Source organism: Aedes albopictus, chromosome 2 (assembly GCF_035046485.1).
Source record: "Aedes albopictus strain Foshan chromosome 2, AalbF5, whole genome shotgun sequence".
Taxonomy (NCBI): domain Eukaryota; kingdom Metazoa; phylum Arthropoda; class Insecta; order Diptera; family Culicidae; genus Aedes; species Aedes albopictus.
This window is the reverse complement of record NC_085137.1, coordinates 71659136-71683374: the sequence shown is the minus strand read 5'-3', so window position 1 is coordinate 71683374 and position 24239 is coordinate 71659136. Positions and strand designations below refer to the sequence as shown.

Sequence of the window (24239 nt, the reverse complement as noted above, 5' to 3'; positions counted from 1 at the left end):
ATGACGGTAAAGTATAGCCTAGGATATGCCTAAAAACTTTGCCGAAGACCGCAAAGTGATCCGACACTTGTGAAAAAAGTTATAACGTACAGATTGCCCGATGGTGCTTAACATTTAACATGTAAAGGAATAACATCAATAATAAAATCTCAATTTTTGGCCTAAGTTACCAGGCGAATAACTTTTTACACAAGTGTCGGAACACTTTGCGGTCTTCGGCAAAGTTTCTCGGCATATCCTAGGCTATACTTTAACGTGATTAGCTACATGGTATTGAACAAAAGAATTCAACTTATGAGTAAAATGCAAAAAAGTACGTTTTCCCATACTAACTTCCATACAAATTTCAATCGCAAAGCGGAATACGGGGACGCAACCAATCGCTTCCAAATGTTGCACAGTTGTTTTGGACGCTAATATAGATTGAAAAAGCTTTGTTCCGGGTTGATACGATCAAATTTAAAGTTTCTCCATACAACATTGACCCACTCTAATATATATAACAATGAGTTAGAAGTTCCTTTGAGGCAACAAAACTCAAGAACGATGCACCGATCAGCATAACTCTTTCACGGTTCATTCGTGTTTAAATGTTCAAAAAGTTACGTAAATCAACTAGAAAAGTAAGAAAATTGATAAAGTACTGATTTTTCATAAGCTGGGAAGGAAATCAACATGATCGAAATAAAAGCAATCGGAGTGCGGTGATGTTATGAGCTCAAAACAGTTGTCAACCCACCATAGCTTGACAAGACAACGTTCGCCGGGACAGTTAGTTTGATATATTTTTCTAGTCGGGAATCGTGAAGGAATTTCTGGCAAAATGCATAAAGAAATATTCGGCGGAAATATTTGTGTAAATTTCTGCAGGAATCTCTGCAGAAATGTCTTTTAGCATTTCCATAAGAATCTTTATAAGAATCTCTGAAAGAATCTGTAGAAACAGTTCTGATGGAATCCTTGCAGGATTTTCTAAGACTTTTTTTTTTTTAAGAAATCCTTGGAGTAATTTCTGGAAGAGAAAAGTCTGGAATGTGAAGAAATCTTGGGAATTTCCCTAATAATCTCTTATAGAATTTCTAAAGCAATTATTGGAAACAATTCAGATTCCTAATGGATCCTAGAATCATTTTCTAAAAAAAAAATCCATGGAGTATTTTTAAAAAAGTTCATGAAAGGCTTTCTAGATGAATTATTTGTAAAATTTCTCGAGGAATCTATGAAAAAAAAAATCTGAAGAAATTCGTGGATGAATTTCTTTGCAATCTTTGCAAGATTCTTAAACTTCCTCCTTGAAACGGCTACGCAGTCTTTTAATAATGCAACGATGTTAAATAACTGCCCAACGTTTCAAGGATTTCATGAAGTATTTTCTAAAGGAATCAATGCAATATTTTTGGAAGCTATCCATGCAAGATTTTCTTAGGGATGCTGGAAAAATTTCTGAAGGACATTCTAAAGTCTATAGGAATCCCTCTAGAAGATTTTGAAAAAGAATTTCTGACTGATTTTTTTTAAGGATTTCGTGGATGATTTTTTAAAGCGACTCTACGTGAACCAATTTTTAAGGTACTCCGAAAGAATTTCGTTAAGATTTTTTCAGGAACTCGTGAAAGATTTTTTAAATGAGTCCTGAAATTATTAGTCGAATTTATAGTAAGAGCCATGGGAGATTTTCTTAAAGAATCCATTGAAAAAATTGCGAAGGAATCCCTGCAAAAAAATCCCGAATAGATCTCACATTTTTGTTAATAGTCTCTAGAGGAATTTCTAAATAAATCCCTTGAAGACTTTCAGGCGAAAATTCAGATTTTCAAAAATAAATCCCTGGAGCAATTTGTAAAGCAAACTCCGCAGAAAGCACTGGAATAAACCCTTGCGTAAAGAAATCTCCGAAATATTTTTCAAAAAAAAAAAACTTCAGAAAAGTTTCGAAAAAATATGGTAAACCTCTTAAGATTTTCTAAAAAAATTCCCTAAAGGAATTTCTGCATAAAATCACACACAACTCTTTGTGAAATTTCTGGAGGAACCCCTAGTGGAATTTCTGGAGAAGAATTTACAAAGTAACCTCAGTGCAAATTTTTGAAGGAACTTTTGAAACATTTTCTGAAAAACTCTGGAAAAGTTTCTGAAGGCATCTCTGAAACTTTTACTAAAGGAATCTCTGAAGGAATTTCTGAATCACTGAAGCATAAGTCTGTACTTGTGCCAAAAACGCCGAGCCTTCTATTGAAAACTCTGTTTTCATACAATGTTTATATGTTTTGGTACATTTTGGTATACAATTTTTTATATAAATTCGATTTTAAAGGCATTTTGAAAAATGAATCCACTACATCGAGGTATACAGGGGAGAGACAAAATGATCGGGACAGGCGAAATTTTCCCTTCTCAAAAAATATTCAAATAGCTGTAGCTTTTCGAAAAATGCATAAAATATTCTCAATTTTTTACTGTAAGTGGATCAACTAGTTGTGTATAAGTGGACAAAATTTGAAAAAGATCGGGCTATTCTGCACGAAGTTATAAAGATTCTAGAAAAAGGTATATTTATCCGATAGCCAACTTTGAGCTGTTATATCTCCGGATTCAATGAACCGAATACAATGAAATTTTGCCCATTTCCGACTTATATAATGAGCTCTGAAAAACGTTTGACTCAACTTGAAATTATTCACAAGAGAAAAAGTTATAGCAATTTCATTAATTTTATGATTTTTTAGTAAATTGGTCTATTTTTAATATGCATTCCGAGCTTGAGAACTTTCGAATGGCAGACAATTTTCAGGTAAGAGTGATGGGGGTGCGAGTGAAAAATCCGGGATCAGAATCGCGCTACAATATTCGTTGGTCAGTCGGTTTTCTCGGTAGGGCGATGGAAGTGCGAGTGAAAAATCCGGGTTCAGAATCGCGCTACAATAATCGTAGATCAGTCGGTTTCCACGGTAGGGCGATGGAAACGCGAGCACGAAATCCGGGATCAGTGGTCATCGTGATCAAATAAATCATAATCGTGATGAAGACCGCGACGTGTATTTCCATATAACTAGTGGATCATATCACCTAACAGAGGTGGCTCCTAGATCCACACCTTACCCTACCCTACTAACCACCATTCCTTCCCGTGACAACTGTGGGGATGCTGTGGATTCCACGGTTTCTAGTAGCAACGGTTGTCGAACTAACATTCCTTCCCTTTCCTGATGACCGTAAGGACGTGGCCAGCGCCGTTATTGACTTTAAATAGCTGAACTCTCGAATTGTGCACATTGAGAATGGTTAGCTTGTCCCAAGCTTTCACATTCATTGGCTCTCTGTGCAACTTCGATTGTTCTGGTCAATCACGGAGTAGCAACTACGATGTGTACGGTTATCTTTGCTTTGCTATTTTTAATATGCATCCCATTACTTTTTCAATGAATTGCTGGCTATGTTGTTACTTTCTTTCAAAACATATTTATATTCAAGATAATTAGAGGGAATATAAATGAACTATAATTAGCATCTTAAATTTTGAAACTATGTTGAAATTTAAGAAAATTTGGTGTTTTATTAGAAAAATAATCTAATCGTTATAATTTTCTTTCGTGTTGAGAATTTTAAGTAAGGTCAAAAGTTTTTCAAAGCTCATTATATAAGTCATAAATGGTCAAAATTTCATTGCATTCAGTTGATTGAATCCGGAGATACAACAGCTCAAAGTTGGCTATCGAATAAATATACCTTTTTCTAGAATCTTTATAACTTCATGCATAATAGCTCGATCTTTTCCAAATTTTGTCCACTCATACACAACTAGTTGATTCACTTACAGTAAAAATTTGAGAATATTTGATGCACTTTTCGAAAAGTTATAGCTATTTGAATATTTTTGAGAAGGGGAAATTTTGCCTGTCCCGATCATTTTGTCTATCCCCTGTACCTGTATAAGGCACATTCATTCCCAAATTACTTTGAGAATTTATTTGACAATTACTTTTACAATTTCCTCCAGCAAATGCTTATTGATTTCTAACTACAATCCTTTTGGTAATTTTTTAGACAATCATTTGGAAATTACACAGGAAATTCTTTTGGAAAAGATCGAGCAAATGCTTCCAGGTTGTTTAGGCATTTTCTATTGGAAATATTTTGAAGCTGCCTTCGACAACATACTCGGTATTTTTTTCTGAAAATTTCTTCAACAACTTTTTTAGATAGTTTTTTGGAAATTACTTTGAGATTCCCTTAGGTAATTTTGGTGGCAATTTCTTTGTGAAATTTTTCGGCAATTTTTTGGGAACATCCTGGCAATCATCTTGATTTGCGGAAATTTGCGAGAATGTTCAATAAAATATCCTATCAATTCCAGTAGAAATTGGCAAAGAAGTTTCCAGAAGAATATTGAAAATATTCCGAAAGTAATAACCAAAAAAACAAAAAGATGAGTAGCAGACAGAATTTTCAAAGAAAACAAATTCTAAAGAAGTTCACAAATCCATTGCCGAAGCATTTTATACGGGAATTGAAGTTTTCAAAGGTTTTGCTTAGTTCCGGGTTATTTGGCCGAACGCTATTTGGCCGAACGCCGTTTGGCCGAATGCCGTTTGGCCGGAAAAGGATGATGAACTTAAGTGATCTTGCCCCTGTTTCCTATATCAGTATAACTCGAAAGAATAGCCATTGATTCAAAGAAAGAAAAATCTCTGACAAAAATATTCCCAGTTTCAACGCCAACTAATCCCTTGATGGTAAAACTTGAAAGAATAGCCTATGATTAAAAGAAGGAAATATTTCTGATGATCATATTGGCAGCTAGAATGGTATCCAGAGTTTGCCCGCGCCTCCAAATACTTTTGATAATAATTCGGCCAAACGGCATTCGGCCAAACGGCATTCGGCCAAATGGCCGGACACCGTTTTGCCTAAAATATTCTCGAAAAAATTGCTGCAGAAATTTTCAAATGTCTAATGTCTAATGGAGTTCCTAAAAGAAACATGAAATTTTCACCAAAGGAATTCCAAACTCGATTTTCGACACAATAGCTGAGGCAGTTTCCAGAAGAATTGCCAACAAATTTCCTAAAAATAATGCAGAAAGGATTTAAAGAAAAAAAAATACTTTCGGAATTCTCAAAGAAATTGTCGAAGAAACTTTCAAAGAAATGCATTCCGGAATTGCTGCATGGATTTCCAGAGTAATTACTGAAAACAAAAATCTGAAGACACTACAGATAATATACTTGGTGCTTAGATCAAACTGACAGCTCTAAGGAACACAAGAACCACGTTGTAAGTGAATTTCTTGTTTGAATTGCCTTTTTTATGTGAAAGCTTCTTTTCTTCTGAAAAGATTCTTCAAACATAGTATCATATGAAATGGTTTAAAACGCGAGATAGATACCGATTTATATCAATGTTTTAGCTTTTAAGAACAGTTGAACCACAAAAAGAGCGAATTTCCAACATAATTGTTTTCTATGTTCATTCTTATAATCTTCTGAACCTCTTAGCCGAAGACAGTATCCTTCAAAGAACAGATTCGACTTGGGTCGGACTGAATCATCCAGGGATTCAATAAATCGGATAGCTGATTATCCGGGTCTTCATCCAGCAGAAAAAGCTCGATTATTTGGCAAAGAAAGCTCAATTTTCAGAGAAACAAATGGTAAACGAATTGCGAATCCCAATTCATTGTGAAAGCTTTAGTTTTTTTTTAGAGAAACATTGCCTAAAACAGAACTCTATTTTATGTGTAAGCTTCCAGTTGTCTGAGTAAACTTTGCCAAAGTATCCTTCTAAATGGTTCAGAACTCGAGATATACGACATTTAGACTAAACTGGAAACTCAGAAGAACACCACACGAACAGGAGGAAACAGCTGCAGAATACTAAACTCAGGTATGCAAAACCCAGTACCTACAAACTGAATGAGGTATTAAGGAGCCTTGCCTAAAAGGTAAAATAAATGAAGTAATAATTGGTGTGTGTGTTCTACGAATACCACGTGAACAATGACATCAGGTATTGCAATACCTCAATAATAACTGACGATTGTGCCATACAAATGGTGATTTTTCCATAACTGCATAATACCTCAGGCAGTCCTCAATAGCAATCCAATTGGATTGTAAATTCAAGCATAAGTTCAACAAATTTTCTCTCGGATTACTGGAAGTCCTTAAAAGACAGCGCAAAAAAATTCCAGAAAGTTCGTGACAGAAAATCTCCCTTTTTTTCCTAGAATTCTTACAAGGGGTAATGGGTAAATACCCTGTCTGAATGCATATATTTCCTGTTAATCTATTAGGTAGGGTAAGAAATCAAACTTTGAACTAGTCAAATTGTAATCTTAATTTGAACCATTTCGTAATTCATCAAAACAACGTACTTTTTAGGCAAATATTGTCCCGAAAAAGATGTTAAACAGCTTTCCGTAATATAACCTGATAACATGGACTTTAAAAGCATTGAAAAAAGCGTTTTTGTCATGGAAAACAGGCAATTGAAAAATCACTGCGATTTCACCCATTTCGCCCCAGACAAAGCACATTTTCGGTGTACTCGTACAGCTCATGCATTGTATCACACGCAATATGTGAACACGTCAAATGAAAGCTTATTTATCGTAGAATCGACCAACCGAATAATATTCCGCATTATTTGACATAAAATTATCAAATTTAAGTAATTCTTACTTGGAGAATGTTATCTTAAATTGAACCATTTGTAATCTAAATTTGAACTAGTAAACGGGGGCGAGCTTCCAGTGTTGGCCGGCAGACTGCGCTAGTGGTTGTTTTGTTTACTCTTGGGGGATGAAAAATTCCAAATTTAATTTCAAAGTTCCTGAAGAGTTTAGAACAGTCTTAGTTGAAATTCCACTGCCTAATGAAAAATAGTTATGGGAATTAGCAGATCCATGTGTTTTTCTATTGTTCAGCACGAAATTGGCTGTTGTGGGAGATGCTCGAGCTGCTGCCGCCAGTAGTTCAAATTAAGATTAAAATTGGTTCAAATTATGATTACGGTGGTTCAAATTAAGATTAAAATCATTGTTGACGAATAATCGAATTTTTCAATGAAATTCGGTGCAAATACAAACTTTTTACCACTTAACAGAAAGCTTATATCCGTGATTTTCATGTACATAAAATTTTGCCGTAGTACTTTATTTCCATGTGGGAGAAAAAATCACTCAAAATTTGCGCTACTTCGGAAAGCCACAATTTGGTTCAACTTTTGATTACCTACCCTATCTTGAAAAAACCTAATATTACAACAAAAAATATGAGAGACCTTTTTGTAAGATATTTTGAACAAACTTGGTCTTTCCATAGAACATATTTCAGAAACGTTCAGACAAGTGTTGGTGAAAATTTTTGAAATAGTTTGTCAACCTATACTGCATAGGCATTATGGGCAACCAACGTCTATTTTTGAGGATTTTCAAAACGAAATTGAATTCATTTCGTTATTTTTTAGATTTTGACTTTTGATTAAATAACAGAACAATATTTTCAAAATCGGTCTCCATATACATTTAGAGATAGGATCAAAGTATCTTCTTTTTACAAAATTTCGAAAAAGAAATGGTTTATTTAACCTTTTTCAGGGAATAGGAGTTAGCTTTTTTGTATGGTGTGAAGCTCTACATTTGTTTGTCCTGTAAATATCATGGCGGCCACTTTTGCTATGGTGTATAGGTGTCAAATAGCTTGAGCGGCACTGTAGTTTGCTGGTGCTTTTATAGCAGCAGTTTTTTGAAAGCTCATTTTAGTTGCTTTTGAAGCTAATCGCACTACCAGTGTTTTATCGACACCCTCGATTTTGGATCGGGAACTTATACCTATCAACTGTAGAATTCACAGTCGTAAAATCATACAAATAGTGATTTTTAAAAGGCACAGACACCGTCTTCAGCTAGAAGCTGTACAGACTGAACGAAACTTAACACTAGACAACGAACACGACACACAATACGAGCCCCAGCGGATACGAGGAAGAAACATTTCTTGCGAAAAGTTCCATCACTCGGAGCGGGAATCGAACCCTCACCCCATGGCATGGCTTATACTTTTGGTGACGCTAACCGCACGGCCACGAGGCTCCACAAATTTTTCCATAATTGAATAAAACCTCAAGCAGTCCTCAATACCAAACCAATAGCTCGTTGAAGTATTCAATCAATACCTACAAAATACCAGAATAAGTTATTTTCAATACCAGAGTAACCGACCAATACCTCGATTCGGTATGATACCTGACTTTGGTATGCTGCAGTTATGTGTCAGCTATTCGTTCCTGCTCGGGAATAAATGTAAAATTTCATTCTTAAAGTTTGCATATACATTATGTACTTCTGTTAATTTTCGTCCTTCTTGTGAATTTATACTTTCACTGAATACAAAAGAATTTTAGTGCGGTACGAAAAAATGGTAATAGGTTGAATTTTTTACGAAATTGGTTCAGTCAGAGTGGACTTTGGAGTGGACCTAGTACAATTAATTTCTTAGGAAATTTGATCGGTTTTATGCTTTATGTCATGTTTTTTGTTTGCAATAATTGAAAAATCAATGCAGAGTAATACTTTGACTAGAAATTACCGAAATACATGAGAAAATTTTAAGAAAATTAGTCGAAAGATTTCAAATAAGGACTGTTCAATTTATAAAACGGACAACTTTATAAGGCTATAAAAAGAAGAGGCGTAGTTCAAATTTAACCACGCTTGCTTTGTTTTTCAGAATATCATCTCTCATTATAGTAATCATTTTTGAATCGAATAAAAATAGTTTTATTTTATAGAAAATCGGCCAGATGTTAAATGAGGCGAATTTTTCGATTACTGAAAATTGAAAATAAATATAAAATTACTGTTCACATATGGTATATCGTTTTTAATACCAGAAAAGTATGTATCTGCAGCAGCATAAGTAATTAACATTATGGCAAAATTTGAACTCAATTGGAAAATTAAGTGTTGAGATATTAAAGTCTCAAGTTAGGTTCGATTTTTTGAATAAAATTCAATGGTGAAGCAAAAATGTCATGAAAATATTAAATAATCAATTTTTTTATGCATCCAGTCGAAAGTGGGAATAATGTGGATTTAAATGCAGAAAACTGCTTCTTAATAGCATTGCTGGTTTGGTTACTGTGCGCCATTACATATACAGTAATCAAAACAGTTTCGTGCTTTGATGGTTCTTCCAAATAACAATGCTACTTAATGCAAATTTTGCATAACAATGATGTTGGAAATAAAAACTTTGCATCCGATTATTATTAAATAAGGTTTACAATAACATAGGACCAACTTTGTTGGGAATATATAATAACAAGATTCGCTAGAGTCGAAAATCTGCATCAATGGAGCAAAAAGTATGAACTTTTTTAATATGACCATCTTTATGGATTAAATTTTTGATGAAAAATGCAATTAAAAGTTATTTTTTCTTCTATATCATGCAGAGAGCAATATTCTACTACTCTGGACAAATTTTTAGCCGAATCCGTGATGTTATTGCAACACAGGACTTAAATGAACATTTTTCAATAATTTCTATGAAAACAAGGCAACTTACTATATCAAGCTGGAGCCTGCTTGGTGCATTACTACTGATCAACTATTGAGCTTTACCTTTAGTAGAACAGTGTAGGCTTCCAATTCATTAAAAACTTCATGAAAATTTGCATGTTAAGTATGTGGAAAGTTATGTCGAATTTTGAGAAATAGGTTTTTATTGATGATTTACGAAAACCGCTTCAGTTACACAATAAAGAACATTTTGCTTAATGTTATATTTTTCCTACATTTGAGAATAGCTATAGAAAGTTACGCAAAAAATTGATATTGTTTTTTTTTTTGAAAAATAAAAAAGATATCGCACAAGCAAGTTGTCCGTTTTATGAATTGAACAGTCCTTATACGGAGTTGTAAACTGTTACGTAGTTTTTCTAGAAATTAAAAAAAGACACTTTGTCTCCTCTGATTGACGGATACTCTACAGAAAATCTTTTTTGTTCTCTTGAATTGAAAAAAAAAATTGAATTATATCAGAAATCAATCTACTCACAAAACTCTTCCATTGAAGGAGAAAGCAACTGCAGGTTATCAACACACTTGTTTGAAATTTAACTTAAAACAAATTCGATGTAAAGTGTTCGGAGCAATTCAATCTGTTGTTTATAATAGTAAATTAATGTGCTTATTTAGTAACAGAGTTTTTCTGAATATCATTAAGTGGCGCTAGCTATTTATTACGCAAAAACTGAGAAAAACAAATAATCAGGAAAGGGGTACAAAAAAGTAGCGTATGTATATGCAGATGGAAAAACAATGCGAACACAAAGCGACTTGAAGCACCGAAAAAATCAAATAAAAGAACAATCGGAAGGGAGGACAGTTCCTAGCGAAAACTAATTCCCCGCTCGACTCTCTGTTGCAGCAACGTTCCTGTCAGACGAACTCTCCCTCCAAGCTGAACTGACTGAGGTAGCTTTCGACGTTATGCTGCTCGTCCAAGGGCAAGCCCAACTGACGAAGGACGTCCACCTTTTCCACCGAATGTTGTGCTTCGGATCGCGGCGTAAGACGGGACAAAAAACTGTCATTATTGGTGATTTTCACATTTTTCGGACGGTCTAATGACTGCGTTGGAGGTTCCAGAGGCAACGCCTGCAAACGAGCTTCGTTCTCGCGGATTTCCCGTTCGATTTCCGCGATTTTTCGCTTTATCTCGTCCGGGTTCAACGAAGGTTTGCTGTGGGAGTTCTTCTGCTTTACCAGAACGTGTTTCCCTAGAGATCCGTTTGCCATTTGGGGTTTGTCCTGTGGGAGCTGCTCCTGTGGTGGTTTCTCCTGCGGAACCTTCTTAGGATAGGACTTTAACGGACGTTCAAGTGTGGAATTGGGGGAGTCAAACAATTCCCGACGGCTTCGGACCACGTCCTGTAACTTCGATAGAACAACTTCGTCGTTCAGCTCCGTTTCGTATTCTTGGATTCGGTCTGCCATTGGAACGAATTTTTCTTTGACGGTGTTGTTGTTTGAGTCTACTTTGGAAGACTCTTGAGTGGTCGGAGTCGCAAAGGTAAGCTTTTTGAACACTGGCAGCTGAATGGATTCATCTGTGAGAGAAAACTTCTTGATCCTGTCCTGTATTGACTCCGATCTTTGGACGGAAGATTGCTTCTGCAGCGTACGTTTCACAGACGTCAAGCTGTTGCTCACTCCGGTAGAGGAACGTTCGAAACTCTGTGCCAGCTTTTTCACCTCAGAACTGACTGACTGCTTACGGGGTTGAGTTTCCTGTGGGTTTTCGTTCTGATCTGTTTCCTGCACCACGGCGGCTAGGTGTTCCCCGTTTTCGGCAACCCGGAAGTCGTGGTTGCTGAGCCAATTGAGCACCTTGTTCGGAGAACCAGTATAGTCGACGACATTCTCCAGAGATTCAGGAACGTTCGGAAAAGACGGTGGATTTAGCCGATTTTTGGAAGGTTTACCTGAATTCAGCACAATCAATTTGTGAGTTAATGACTGAACAACAACTACATAACTGAAATAGTAAACTGGAGTGAAGAAGGAATCAACGTGTATACATGCAAAACGAGTTGATTAAAAATGGGAACTTGAAAGGAAAGGTTGCAGACTGTATTCAAAAATAGACAAGGACAATAACATATAGCTTTTGATTGCGTTCTCATGACTTTTTAATCAGGAATAGTATATTATTATTATAGGCTAATGTTGTACAAATTTCATAAAAATCGGTTGAGCTAGGACGGAGATATTGTTAAAGAAAGACACTTAAAAGTTTTCTTGAAATCTTAAGGGAATTGCCATTACGAAACGTTCCTGGACCGACAAAAATGCGGACCGACCCCGTCATCCTCAGCATAGTCTTGCTGAATTCTCGCGCATTTACCGTTTTGGCTTTATGTGTTGTGTTATATTAGCAACACAAAACATACTATTCCCAATCGAAATACCAGTCATTTTTTGCGTCCATTTTTTTTTCGAATACCGCCTTTGCTTAGAAAAGGGTTGTTATTTCCACGATTCATTTGAAAACTAATAAATGTAGACAATATGAACAATTAAAAATGATCAAACTTTTGCTATTTCTGTTCTCTAAAAAAGATGGAATAACAAAACCGAATATCTCATGCGAAACCAAGCAAAAATTCTACTCAACAATCTACTTCATCAAACAGGGTGAGCCAGGAAAAAAAACTCCAACTTTCAAACTCTGCACAAACACACACCTGCACTGGACCGTCCCCGGTGCCCACTGCTGGACTGGCTCGGCAGGGAACCGGTCGCTCCGGCACTACCCTTCATGCCACCCGCTTTGCTCATCTTGGGCGAACCTCGCGGTGGCACCGGTGGCGGAACACTAGCCTTCACGATGGTGGTTTTCTTCTTGAGCGGTGGCATCGTAGGCGTCACGGCGGAACTACTCATCTTCATGGCCGATTTAGTGGTGCCGCCCGTCGCTCCTGGGACGCCGCCGCCACCACTGGACGTGCTGGTGGTTGTTGACGCTCCGTACACACTGGATGCCGTTTCTGTGTCTACTGTTGTGTGCGTGCGTACGTGCGCGCGGGCGCGAGGGAGGTGATGGTGATTAGTATTTTTGTTTTTGTGAGGATGGAATGTTAGTAGACAACGTCGACGACAGCGGCGACACAGCACCAATCCGGAAAGCATGGAAATATAGACAATGGCATATGAATATAAGCGACAAAGTGGATAGTCAGAGAGCTAACACATCATGTTCATGATGCTGCAATTCTTTGTATTTGAAAATAGATGGACAATATGAACCATTGGTAAATGATATATGAGCATTCTACTGTACGATTCATCTGTTATGCTCGTTATTTAGCTATTGAACAAAGTACCATCAAGATAAACACTTCCGTTTTTTTTTGTAATTGTGTAATTGTCTCATGTAGATAGAGATTCCCATACAACATGGGGTAATTATGCGTAGAACGGCAGTGTAGCTTTAAAACAAAATAGTGTGATGTGAAATACCGTGAGGTCGCCATTCACCGCTCATGCCCCATTCACCGCTCATTTTGGGTCAATCATACAAAAATGAACACATGTTAGTAAAGTATCGTAACAAAAGTGAATGTAACATGCTGCCACATTAAAAAACTATCATTTCACCAGGTTTTTATATGGGTGTACCTGAAATCACGTTCTCAAAAAATATTTCTCACACTGCGCTGCAGGACAACATGGGAACTGCTCAGGGCAAACAGCGGAAAAAATGTCCAACAGGTAAAACCCGTTAAAGATTCCATTTTGACAAAACAGGATGAACTGAACGTCATGAATCATCAATACTTTGGTAAATAAAAGTTATTTTGCTTTTATAAATGAATAGTTTCTGCGATTCCATGAAAAAATAATCCAGTGAGCGGTGAATGGATCCATTATGAGCGGTAAATGGATGCATGAGCGGTAATAGGAGCCAAGAGATAACACATTTGAATTTTTATTTTTTCGGTTGTAAACATATTTTACAATCGTTTTATATTTTTTCTATAATAACAACATAATTGTTGAGTTGTTAACGTAAATAAAAGTGCAATATTCGCAAACGTCGATTTTTAATGTCCTAAACTTTATGAAAATGCCGTTAAATGAGCGGTGAATGGCGACCTCACGGTATGAACGTTTTTTAGTAACTTAAACTACCTGGATCGATAATGCTTTATCGATTTGCACAAAGCGATTACGGCACCGATCAATGCCTTTTTGTAAGCATTCGTACTTAAACCCAACAAAAATTTAAAAAATAAGAAACAAAACAAATTGAGACGCCCTGTTTTGCACTGTTTTCAGTAGGATTGAAAAAGGAGCATTCTTCTGAGCAGAAAGAACAGTGTTCCAATAAGAATTATTGTGCATTTAAACGGATGAGCGACGTTAGGCATAAATACGATAGACAGGTATAATGGACGACTGGCATAATGAGCGATAGGCATAATTTGCCATTTTTTAAAAAGTTTATGCCTAACGTCCATTATGCCTACCCAGTCAACCAGTGATCGTAAAGGATGTTGAATAAGATGTTAAAGTGGAGGCGATATGCGTACATTTTACATGCGCCTAAATGGAGACATGCACGCATATGACTTCCACTTTATCATCTTACGCTTACGTACTTATACCAGACGACCTTATACCAACGTATTTATGCCTAATGGGGTATACTCAGTACATCTGCCCTCATTTTCGGCTATCATGCGTTCAATGGAGTTGATTTCTTAGTGTGTTTGATAGGATACCATGACCTTGTTAGGCGCTGTCCATAAACTACGTACACTCATTTTTGGCAATCTCAGACCCCCCCCCCTCCCGCTCCGTAGCCTTTTGTTCATACAAAAATTTGAAAATTTGTATGGACCGTGCCGGCTGTTGAAGTTGATCATCAATATTAATTTCTATTCCCGATCAGCCTAGATAGCCGTGTAGTGGCGGTAGCAGTTCCCTCAACTGGCTAAGAATATCACTACGGATTGCCTGATCCGGTGGTAAAAGTCCACCAAACAGGCGACCCCTAGTTCATGGTGTCAAGCGTACCGTGCCTAGGAATGAATGGTTAGGGGGGTCTTATAAAAACTTAACCGTGAACGGAGCCTGTGGAGTACCAGGGCACCCTCCACAGTATTTTGCCCTAACTGTGTTAAACGGAGCAATGACGCAGTGGACCTTCTTCGTCTCCGGGATAATCGGCCACTTTTCTTACGTCTCAATTCCAAGGCTTAATAAAAGTGGGTAAATGATTTTTTTTTATGGCATTTAGAAATCCCAGGAGGACAAACTGGGATCAATATGTAGAATTGTTGAATACGCATTCATTTACAATGGGAGAAACTATTGATTCATCCCAAAAGTTAGAATCATTTTCTCAAAGGGTAAATGAAAGTATCATCAATTCCTTTAACAGAAGTTGTCCCACCATACAATCGTCTTCTACTAGAGACGTGCCATGGTGGAACTTTAAACTGGATCGCCTTAGAAAATTTTCTCGTAAAATGTTCAATAGAGCGAAACAAACGGGAGATTGGACCAGTACAGGAAAGCCCTGACTGATTACAACAACGAAATACGAAAATCGAAAAGAAAATCTTGGATGCTGACATGTGAAAACATAAACAGCACTCCTGCTTGCAAAAGATCATTCAAATGAATTGGGAAATCTGAGAGTGGAAAATGCAATTAGATTTTCTTCAAATTCTTTACAGATGGCTCAAAAGTTGGAATAAAAACGGGAGCAGGAATCTACGGCCCTGGAATACAAATTTCAGTGGCGATGGGACACTATCCTACGGTGTTTCAAGCAGAGATTCTTGCTATTTTGAAATGCGCAAATATCTGCCTTGAGAGAAAATACAGATATGCAAATATTTGTATTTTCTCAGATAGTCAAGCTGCACTAAAAGCATTGTGCGCTTACAAATGTGCTTCAAAGCTTGTCTGGGAATGCATTCTTTCACTGCGCAGGCTGTGTCAAGGGAATTCAGTAAACTTATACTGGGTTCCAGGTCACTGTGGCATTGAAGGGAATGAAATGGCAGACGAGCTTGCTAAAAGTGGTTCCAATTTACAGTTTGCTGGCCCAGAACCATTCTGTGGTATATCAAACTGTACAATTAAAATGGACCTGAAACGCTGGGCTGAACAGAGGGTGATATCCAATTGGATGGATGCCAAAAATTGCAATCAGTCAAAGCAATTTATAACATCAAATGCTTATAAAACCAAAAAGCTATTAGAGCTCAACAAGAGAGCTCTATGTACGCACATACACTGGCCTAGTAACTGGACACTGCCCGAGCAGGTATCACTTGAAAAATATTAGCCATATTCAGAGTGATATCTGTCGTTTCTGTAATACGGAACGTGAAATCTCGGAACATCTGCTTTGCAGTTGTGGTGCTTTATATACGCGCAGGCAACGATTTCTAAATAGTGGTTGCTTGCAACCCAGTGAGATCTGGTCTGCAGAACCTGGGAAGGTCTTGGAGTTTATCAATTCCATTGCACCTGACTGGGAGACGACGCGTCGTGGCAGTAGCTGATTACTTGACACATGGTAATTAGCTGGCTAGATGCGAATATCAAAACGGGACATGCCACAAAAGTTCAGCCTATTGGACGCAGTGGCTTAATTTCCCCAACAGGGGAGGAAAAAAAATGGACCGTAGGCTTTGCCCAGAACCCTCGTCCCCCCATCAGAGTCTACGTAGTTTATGGGCAGGCCCTTACTTTTAAAAAAACCCTGTAGGATTGGGAAACAGCCGAGAAATTGCCGAGAGAAGACAAAAATTCTGACCTGTGTAATATGATGTCCCAAAAGATTGATGGAAATGAACCAGCGTTGGTCTGAACAACTCCTGAAAACGTTAATACTAAGGCTGGCTGAATCATGCAGCGATAAAAAAATAAACCTGAAAATCATATCACCTGAATGATTAATTCAAACTCTTACAAACTAGAGTGGAAATATTAGAAAAGTCTATGAAATAGAAGAAATTGTGTATTTTCTGCAGTTTTGTTCTCTTGGTCATGGTTTTTTTAAGCTGTTGAACTCAAAGTTGACCTCAAATCTTTCTCAATCAAGCTGAATTATATGACCAAGTTTCAGGGAATTTGGCCGACAAAAAGCCCTCATGACGAAGAGAACAAACCTGCCGATAATACCCATGGTCACCATATAAGAATATTTGGCCATTTGGGATTTGAAAACTTCCGAGCAATTTCCATTTTGAATGCTGCCTACAAAATGCTATCCAAGATCGTCTTCCGTCGTCTAAAACGAATGAGTTCGTGGGAAGTTATCGGCCGGTCGACAACGGACCATATCTTCGAGCGCACTGCACGCTGCGGCGAACCCAGCATCCAGAAGGTGGCCAAAGCCGGGAGGATATGGTGGGCAAGGCATGTTTCAAGAATGCCACACAACAACACTTCAAAATTGGTGTTCGCTACTGATCCGATTGGTACAGCACAAGATCTCCATCAAACTGGAGACTCTGGGGCAGCAGGGACTACAGTCCCGGGGCCTGCCCAGATTGCGAGTCACCCGTGTAGTTGCCTGCTAAGAATAGGACTACTAACCCCAATCTAGTCGAGGGGGTGAAAAAGATTCTTGATCGTTATTGGATCCCGTTGGGTACCTGGGCACCCCCACAGTATTTTGTCCCTTACCGCATTAATGCAGGGCTCTGACGTGGTGAACCCCTTTTACCGTGCAACGCGTGGGATTAACTATGATGACAAATTTAAACAAACAAATCAAACAGGAAGTTGTGGTATTGGCGAGGCCAACCCCTTCGCAAGGAGTGGATTGGCGAGGTCTCCGTTAAGGAGAAGTGAGGAGTCAGGCGCGGGAAGCTGCGTGCGCAGCTCCAGCGTGGGTGCTCCGTTTCATTCCCCGGTAATCAACCAAAAGGAGATACGGGCTGTCCGAGATAGAGGTGACTGAGCAGCAGCTTGGCAAGATCATCGACTTTGCATCCACGAAGTCCAGCATAAGTAAGGACTTAAAAACGGCCCTGTTGCGGCTTCGTAAGTCGACGGACGATGCCAATCAGGATCATGTGAGACTCGTGAAAAGTGCAGCAGCGGTGGAACCGGCGAAAGTAAAGGTTACGAAGTCTACCCAGACGGAGGTCATCGCTTTCTCAGGAAGCTCAAAAGGTGTGGCAGATGTGACTGCTCGTGATAAGCACTCGCTGAAGCGGGTAAGGCAGCCGTCAGGTAAGAAGCTGTCTGGCGGTGCTCACAAGGCTAGGAAGATATTAATCCCGAAAGTCGGCAGTAATGCCGGCACGTCGGACCCCAGCCAGGCGTCCCGGAAAGCTGGGAAGGGTGGGCCTGAAAATGCTGGCCCGTCTCGGATGGAAGGGAGCAGGGAGTCGCGACCGTTTTTAGGCCCTCAGTAACCGCAGAGTAGGGTGAACCAAGAGGAGGACCCCCCCTTGGACGAAAGTCGAGCGGAAGAGGAAGAAGAAAAATCCGCAGGTCGATGAGAACAGGGACGCCAAACCAAGAAAGCGTAAAAGAGCGCGAAAAAGGAGACGCGCTCGTCATCAAGACCGAACAGTCTAAGTACTCGGACGTCTTGAAGGCAATGCAAAGCGACGCCAAGCTCGTGGATCCGGGAGCCGACGTGCGCAGTATCAGACGTACTCGTACGGGCGAGATGATCCTGGAGCTGAAGCGCGACAATGAACGCAAGGGCGCCGCCTACAAAAGCTTGGCGGAAGAGTTCCTTTGCGAAGGGGTAGAGGTGAGGGCTCTTACAGCAGAGGCGACTCTGAAGGTAAAAAACCTAGACGAGGTCACCAAAGCGGAAGAGCTCGTCACGGCACTGCGGCAACAACGCGACGTGCAGGCGGCCACCGCAGTCGTTCGGCTACAGGAGGGGCCGGCAGGAACACAGGTAGCCTTGGTTCAGCTACCTGTGGCGGACGAAAAAAAAGTCCGTTAAAGTAACGAGAATCAAGGTAGACTGGTGCGTATGTCATCTGACCTTCCACGAGCCACCGGAGGTTTGTTTCAGGTGTCTGGAGCCAGGACACAAGTCATGGGATTGCAAAAGCCCTGACAGAAGCAAACTGTGTAGGAGATGCGGCGCCCATAAGGTACAAGGCTGCAAGAGTCCACTCATTTGTGTGATTTGTACCGGGAAATCCGTGAACAACAGGCATCTAACGCCTGGTTCAGCTGAACCTGAACAACTGCGTCGCAGCTCAGCAACTGATTTGTCAGGCGGTATCTGAGTGGGGAACGGATATCGCCATCATAGCGGACCCATACCGAGTACCCGCCAGCAACGGCAACGGGGTCGCGGATGGGTCCAGAAAAATGGCGGCGATATGGACAACGGGTAAATACCCCGTCCAGGAGTTGGTGTCTACTACCTATGAGGGCTTCGTGGTCGCCAAAGTAAACGAGGTCATTTTCTGTAGCTGTTATGCGCCCTCCGTGGTTCCCGATCGAGTAGTTCACGCAGATGCTGAACCGCATGACGACCGTGCTAACAGGGCGAAGGCCGGTGGTAATAGCGGGTGACTTCAATGCCTGGGCCGTGGAATGGGGAAGCCGTTTTACGAACCTGCGGGTCAGATCCTGCTAAAGACACTGGCCATACTAGATGTCGACCTGGCTAGTGTCGTTATCGAGAGTACCTTTAGTCGGAACGGTGCGGAGTCGATTATTGACGTTACTTTTTGTAGTCCTGGCCTAACAAGTAGTTCGAACTGGAGATTAGATGACAGCTACACTCACAGCGATCATCTGGCGGTCCGCTACAGTATCGACTACAACAACAGCAGTCAGCGAGTAGAGGAAGCGGCGGCTAGGCCAAGGCCAAGGCCTCGAAGGTGGCAGACATCATACTTCGACGAAGGGTATTTACTATTTAGGGAAGCGCTCAGTCGTGAGCGAAACTTACTCGGTTTAGATGGTGACGAGCTCGTAGCGGTGCTCTCGCGTGCATGCGATGCGACCATGCCTAGGCGAGCCCACCATAGAAATGGGAGACTACCAGCTTACTGGTTGACTCAAGCGATTGCGGACCTGCCTACGGGCTAGGCGGCGGATGCAGCGAGCATGATCTGAGGAAAAGCGAAACGAACGGCGGGTGGTGTTCGGCGCTGCAAAAGCCGCGCTGAAGACCATGATAAGGGCAAGCAGAAAGGCCTGCTTCGAGGGTCTCTGTCAGAGTGCCAATGCGAATCCGTGGGGGTGATGACAACAGGATCGTAATGGCCAAGACTAGAGTTGTAATGGCTCCTACAGATCAGTCTCCAAAGATGTTGGAGGGGATCATCGAGGGGCTTTTTCCACGCCATGATCCTAGTCCTTGGCCTCCTTTCGTAGGACAGCCGGGGACAGGGACTGGCGATGAGGCGAGGGTCACCGATGTGGACCTTGCGGGGATAGCAAAGTCCCTTGGCGTAGGTAAGGCCCCAGGTCCGGACGGAGCTCCTAATCTGGCCTTAAAAGTAGCTATTGGAGAGGCTCCCAACATGTTCACGTCTGGTATGCAGAAATTCTTGGACGAAGGAGTTTTCCCACAGGTTTGGAAGCGGCAGAACCTGGTTCTATTGCCAAAGGCAGGGAAACCATCCGGAGAACCGTCGGCATATAGACCAATATGCTTGTTCGACACGGCGGGGAAGGTGCTCGAAAAGACCATCCTCAATAGAATGTTGAGGCATACCGAGGGTGTAAATGGTCTCTCCAGCAGCCAGTACGGCTCCCGGAGGGGGAGGTCGACCGTAGACGCTATACTGTCGGTTACAAAAACCGCCGAGATAGCGCTCCAACGTAAGAGAAAGGGGATTCGCTACTGTGCAGTAGTGACTCTGGATGTAAGGAACGCGTTCAATAGTGCCAGTTGGGCGGCTACTGCCGATGCGCTCCTGCGTCTGGGTATACCCGGGAACCTGTACAAGATTCTCGGAAGTTAATTCCAGAATCAAGTACTAGTTTATGACACGGAGATGGGTCGCAAGTGCTTTCACATAACCTCAGGAGTCCCGCAAGGTTCCATCCTGGATCCGGTGTTATGGAATGTCATGTACGATGAGGTGTTGAGGTTAGAGTTCCCGGTGGGAGTGAAGATCGTCAGCTTTGATGACGACATTATGCTGGAGGTCTATGGTGAATCGATCGAAGAAGTGGAAATGACTACTGCCCAGTCGATCGCAGTTATGGTGGAGTGGATGAGATCCAGGAGTTGGCTCACCACAAAACTGAGGTAGTGGTTGTGAACAACTGAACGTCGGAGCAACAAGCGGTGATCAGTGTAGGGTAGGCGATTGCACTTCGAAGCGCTACGTCAAATACTTGTGGGTGATGATCGACGATAAGCTTACCTTCGGTAGCTACGTTGATTATGCCTGCAAAAGAGCCTCCACAGCTATAAATAGTGGCACTGTCCCAGATGATGAAGCTCTGCGGTGTATGCGTTTCGCCTCGTCCATACTAAGGTATGGTACTAAGTACCGAAAGCTACCGTGGTAAGCTGGAAAGTACTTATAGGCTAATGTGCCTGAGGGTTGCGAGTGCATATCGTACCGTGTCACACAACGCGCTCTGCGTTATCAGTGGTATGGTGCCAGTCGGTATCCTTTATCGGGGAGGATATAGAGTGCTTCGAGATCCGCGGCACAAGAGGCACACGCAGTACTGCCAGATTGACCTCCATGGTCAAACGGCAGCGCGTATGAGACAGTTCCACCAAAGGAAGGAGGACCCACAGGTTGAACCCGAGGGTAGATAGTTGCGCTAACAGGGAAGTAACATCCCACCTGACTAAGGCCCTTCCGGGCCATGGTTGCTTCTGACAGAATCTGTGTAATGATGAGTTTGGCTGGAATGCCGTTTCAACGGCTATCACTTACATCACTGTAGCTGTCTTGGAGCTACAAAGAAGGTGACGATTAGGCGAATAAGTGGCTGCGGGGAGAACATTCTGGTAGCGTTGCTGTCGTGGCGTCGGTCTACTGGATTGGATCCGAGCCCGTGGTTGGAAAGGAGTTCCCAGCAAGGTCGGGGCAGGTGGAGGCCCTATATCGGCACGTCCTTCTGTGTACTGGCTGACAGGGCCGTACTTACGTGAAGCACAAATCGTTGTGCACGTGGTATCAGTTCTTGATACTTGCTCTGCAGATGGAAGCAGGCGTGGTGTCTGCGTGCCTTCCGAGGAAAAAAGGAGTGGTAAGGTCCACTCGGGAAACTGGCTAAGCGCCAGCGTGCTACCTTGGTGGACTCCCCAAAGTGAGACATTCGTTTTCGATAATGCGTGCGATTCACAAGATCTGAAAACTTTTGTTGATGCAGACTGGGCAAGTAACGTCAATGGCCACGAGTCGGCTTCCGGTTATCTGTTTCGATGACGTTTTACGGAATGACGCTTCCCGGAATGACACACTTCTTAACCAAAAAAGAAGACATTCCGAGAAGTGGAATCTCGGGAAATGTGATGTTCTATAAATTTGTCGAGCATGTTTCGAAAAGACATCGCGAGTAGATTCATAGGAATGTAAAAAAAAAAAACAAATTCAATCGTTTTCGAGCATCTACCTCTACGTAGTTATCCGTTGTATCAAACAGAATGCGAACGACGCGTTTGATCGCCTTCCAGGTAGCATTGTTCTTCCTCTACAAGTGGTTGGGGAAGCGATGCCTGTACGATAGGCAAACAGTTTCAAACAATAAACAAATCGCTTTCGCTCTTCGTACATATGTAGAACAGAGATGGTTATATTTGCGGTTTAGGGGAAGATGATATAGATCGATGAGATTAGAATTGAACCTTATGACAACTAAGTTGCCGGGTCATTAATTGGCTCGGTAGCTTAGTTGGTAAAGCACTTGTCTAGCGAATAAGGGTCGTGAGTTCAAATCTCACCTGAGCTGTGGATTTTTTCCCAATTTAACCAATAATTTACCCATCTGTACATATGTACGTTGAGTTATTTGAAATTCAAAATTCAATCTAATTGGCGTCAAAATGCGTCTCACAGTGCTGAAATTCAAAAGTTGCTGCTGCATGCCAATCATGCTTTCAGCAATTTCAACCCAGAGTTTGTTTAAGCAGAGATTTTCCCACACCTCGGTTTAACTTACCAGACTTTGGCGTTCCAGTGGTGTGCTGATTGAAATGCGTCTGCGTGGGGTGGAATTGCTGCTGTTGTTGCTGTTGCTGCGATTGCTGTTGTTGCTGCTGTTCGCGCTGCTGGTCACGCTGTTGTTGTTGTTGTTGTTGCTGCTGCTGTTGCTGATTATTGTGGTGATGATGCTGATGGGAGCTGCCTGCTACAGCTGTTGTATTACGATGCAATCGCGAAAGAATAGATAACATGTTATTAGTATATGGAAGGCGAAGTTTGGGGTAAATCGTGCACGCTTGAAAATGAATAGCGCAAGTTTTCGATGTCATCAATGTTTTTTTGGTAGCTCATAGAAAGTTATCGATGGAATGGAAAGTAACTCAATAAGGCATCACATTAGAATGAAAGATAGTGACATGAGGGTTGAAATCGTTGTTAGGCTTGATCAAGATCGATATGAAGTTCAACATAAACATTCGTGCAGATTTAGAAGAAAAAAAATATTCAAGTTTTACATAGACGACAACAAAAATCAAAAACGGTTAGAAAAGATACGGAAAAACATTTCAAAACTAAACCAAAACCCTTTGATTGAAAACCGAAAAAAAAAATCAAAATCATACTTCACACTTACGTTGACTATCAGTTTCATCATTTCTTGCTCTCTGTGCTGCTCGCGAGAGGCTTTTTCTCTTCGATGGCGAATGTTTAAGCGCTGCGATTTTCAATATCACGCGGCAGATTGGAAACGGTTCGTTCGTTAACCGGATTGTTTGTAATGTTCGATTGTTTTTTTTTATTTATCGATTCGTGGCGAGCGATGGTTGGTGCGACGATTGGAGGCAGTTTATTCGATTTTGCGGGAATGATCGGAATCGTAAAATAAAAAGAGAGAAAAAAGAACAAAAACATACACAGTTGGAGCCATTTCTTTTTTGTTTGGATTTGGGGTAAAAATTTAATGTGATTTATACACTAAGAAGGAATAAATGAAAAATCTGCTCAGGACGAGCAGGTTGAAAATCAAAAACTGGGATTCTTACAAACGTTAGATACTGCAAGCAAAAATATGCCAAACAAAAACAAAAATCTTCGGGTAAAAAGATTGTTTGGTAAGCTACCAAAAAATCACAAAACAAACTCACTAAAAACAAAATCAAAAGCACGCACTAAATTAGCATACTCCAACTAATCATAAATGAACCTAAATGGGAACAAAACCAATCAGAACCATGCTTTAATCCAACCCTAAATGAATATCTCAAACACAGGAACTAATTCTTCAGAAAGCATCCGCCTCCAGCAGCCAGGGACGGAAAAGCGCAACCAATATGCATAACATGGTGTGGTGGTGAGGGTTCAGAAAATTGTGTACGTAACTGCGAAGGAAACCAGGAAAATGAGGAAGAACTGTGCGAGGTTCACTGTACAGCTTTGAATCACTCTTGTTTTTCTTTGGAACATCCTCTGATTTGTACATGAAATTTCTTTCCGTTTGCAGCTTACAATATTTACACAATTGTCTTGTTGGGAAGATTACAGGTAACTCCCAATTTCTATCGAGCGTAATAACTTAAGGCATCCGGCAGCGTAACTATTCA

The 24239-nt window shown here is 40.7% G+C and overlaps 1 protein-coding gene across 25 annotated transcripts in view; it reads right to left on the bottom strand.

The window, feature by feature from the left end:
• Positions 1-24239, bottom strand: part of LOC109416244 (phosphatidylinositol 4-phosphate 5-kinase type-1 alpha) — a 207287-nt gene that overhangs the window by 25079 nt on the left and 157969 nt on the right. For 10 of the 25 annotated variants that reach the window (XR_009997419.1, XM_062849900.1, XM_062849904.1 and 7 more), the window contains 3 exons: positions 23273-23353; positions 22655-22849; positions 12253-12564 (listed from right to left, as the gene is read on the bottom strand). Coding sequence is in view for 24 of the 25 variants with exons in the window: in XM_062849900.1 (XP_062705884.1) it covers positions 12253-12564; positions 22655-22849; positions 23273-23353 (588 nt within the window). In the remaining variant the exon portion in view is untranslated. Of the gene's footprint in view, positions 1-9896; positions 11491-12252; positions 12565-22654; positions 22850-23272; positions 23354-24239 lie in introns of those variants that run through there. The other 15 variants (XM_062849907.1, XM_062849905.1, XM_062849906.1 and 12 more) reach the window with 8 other exon arrangements.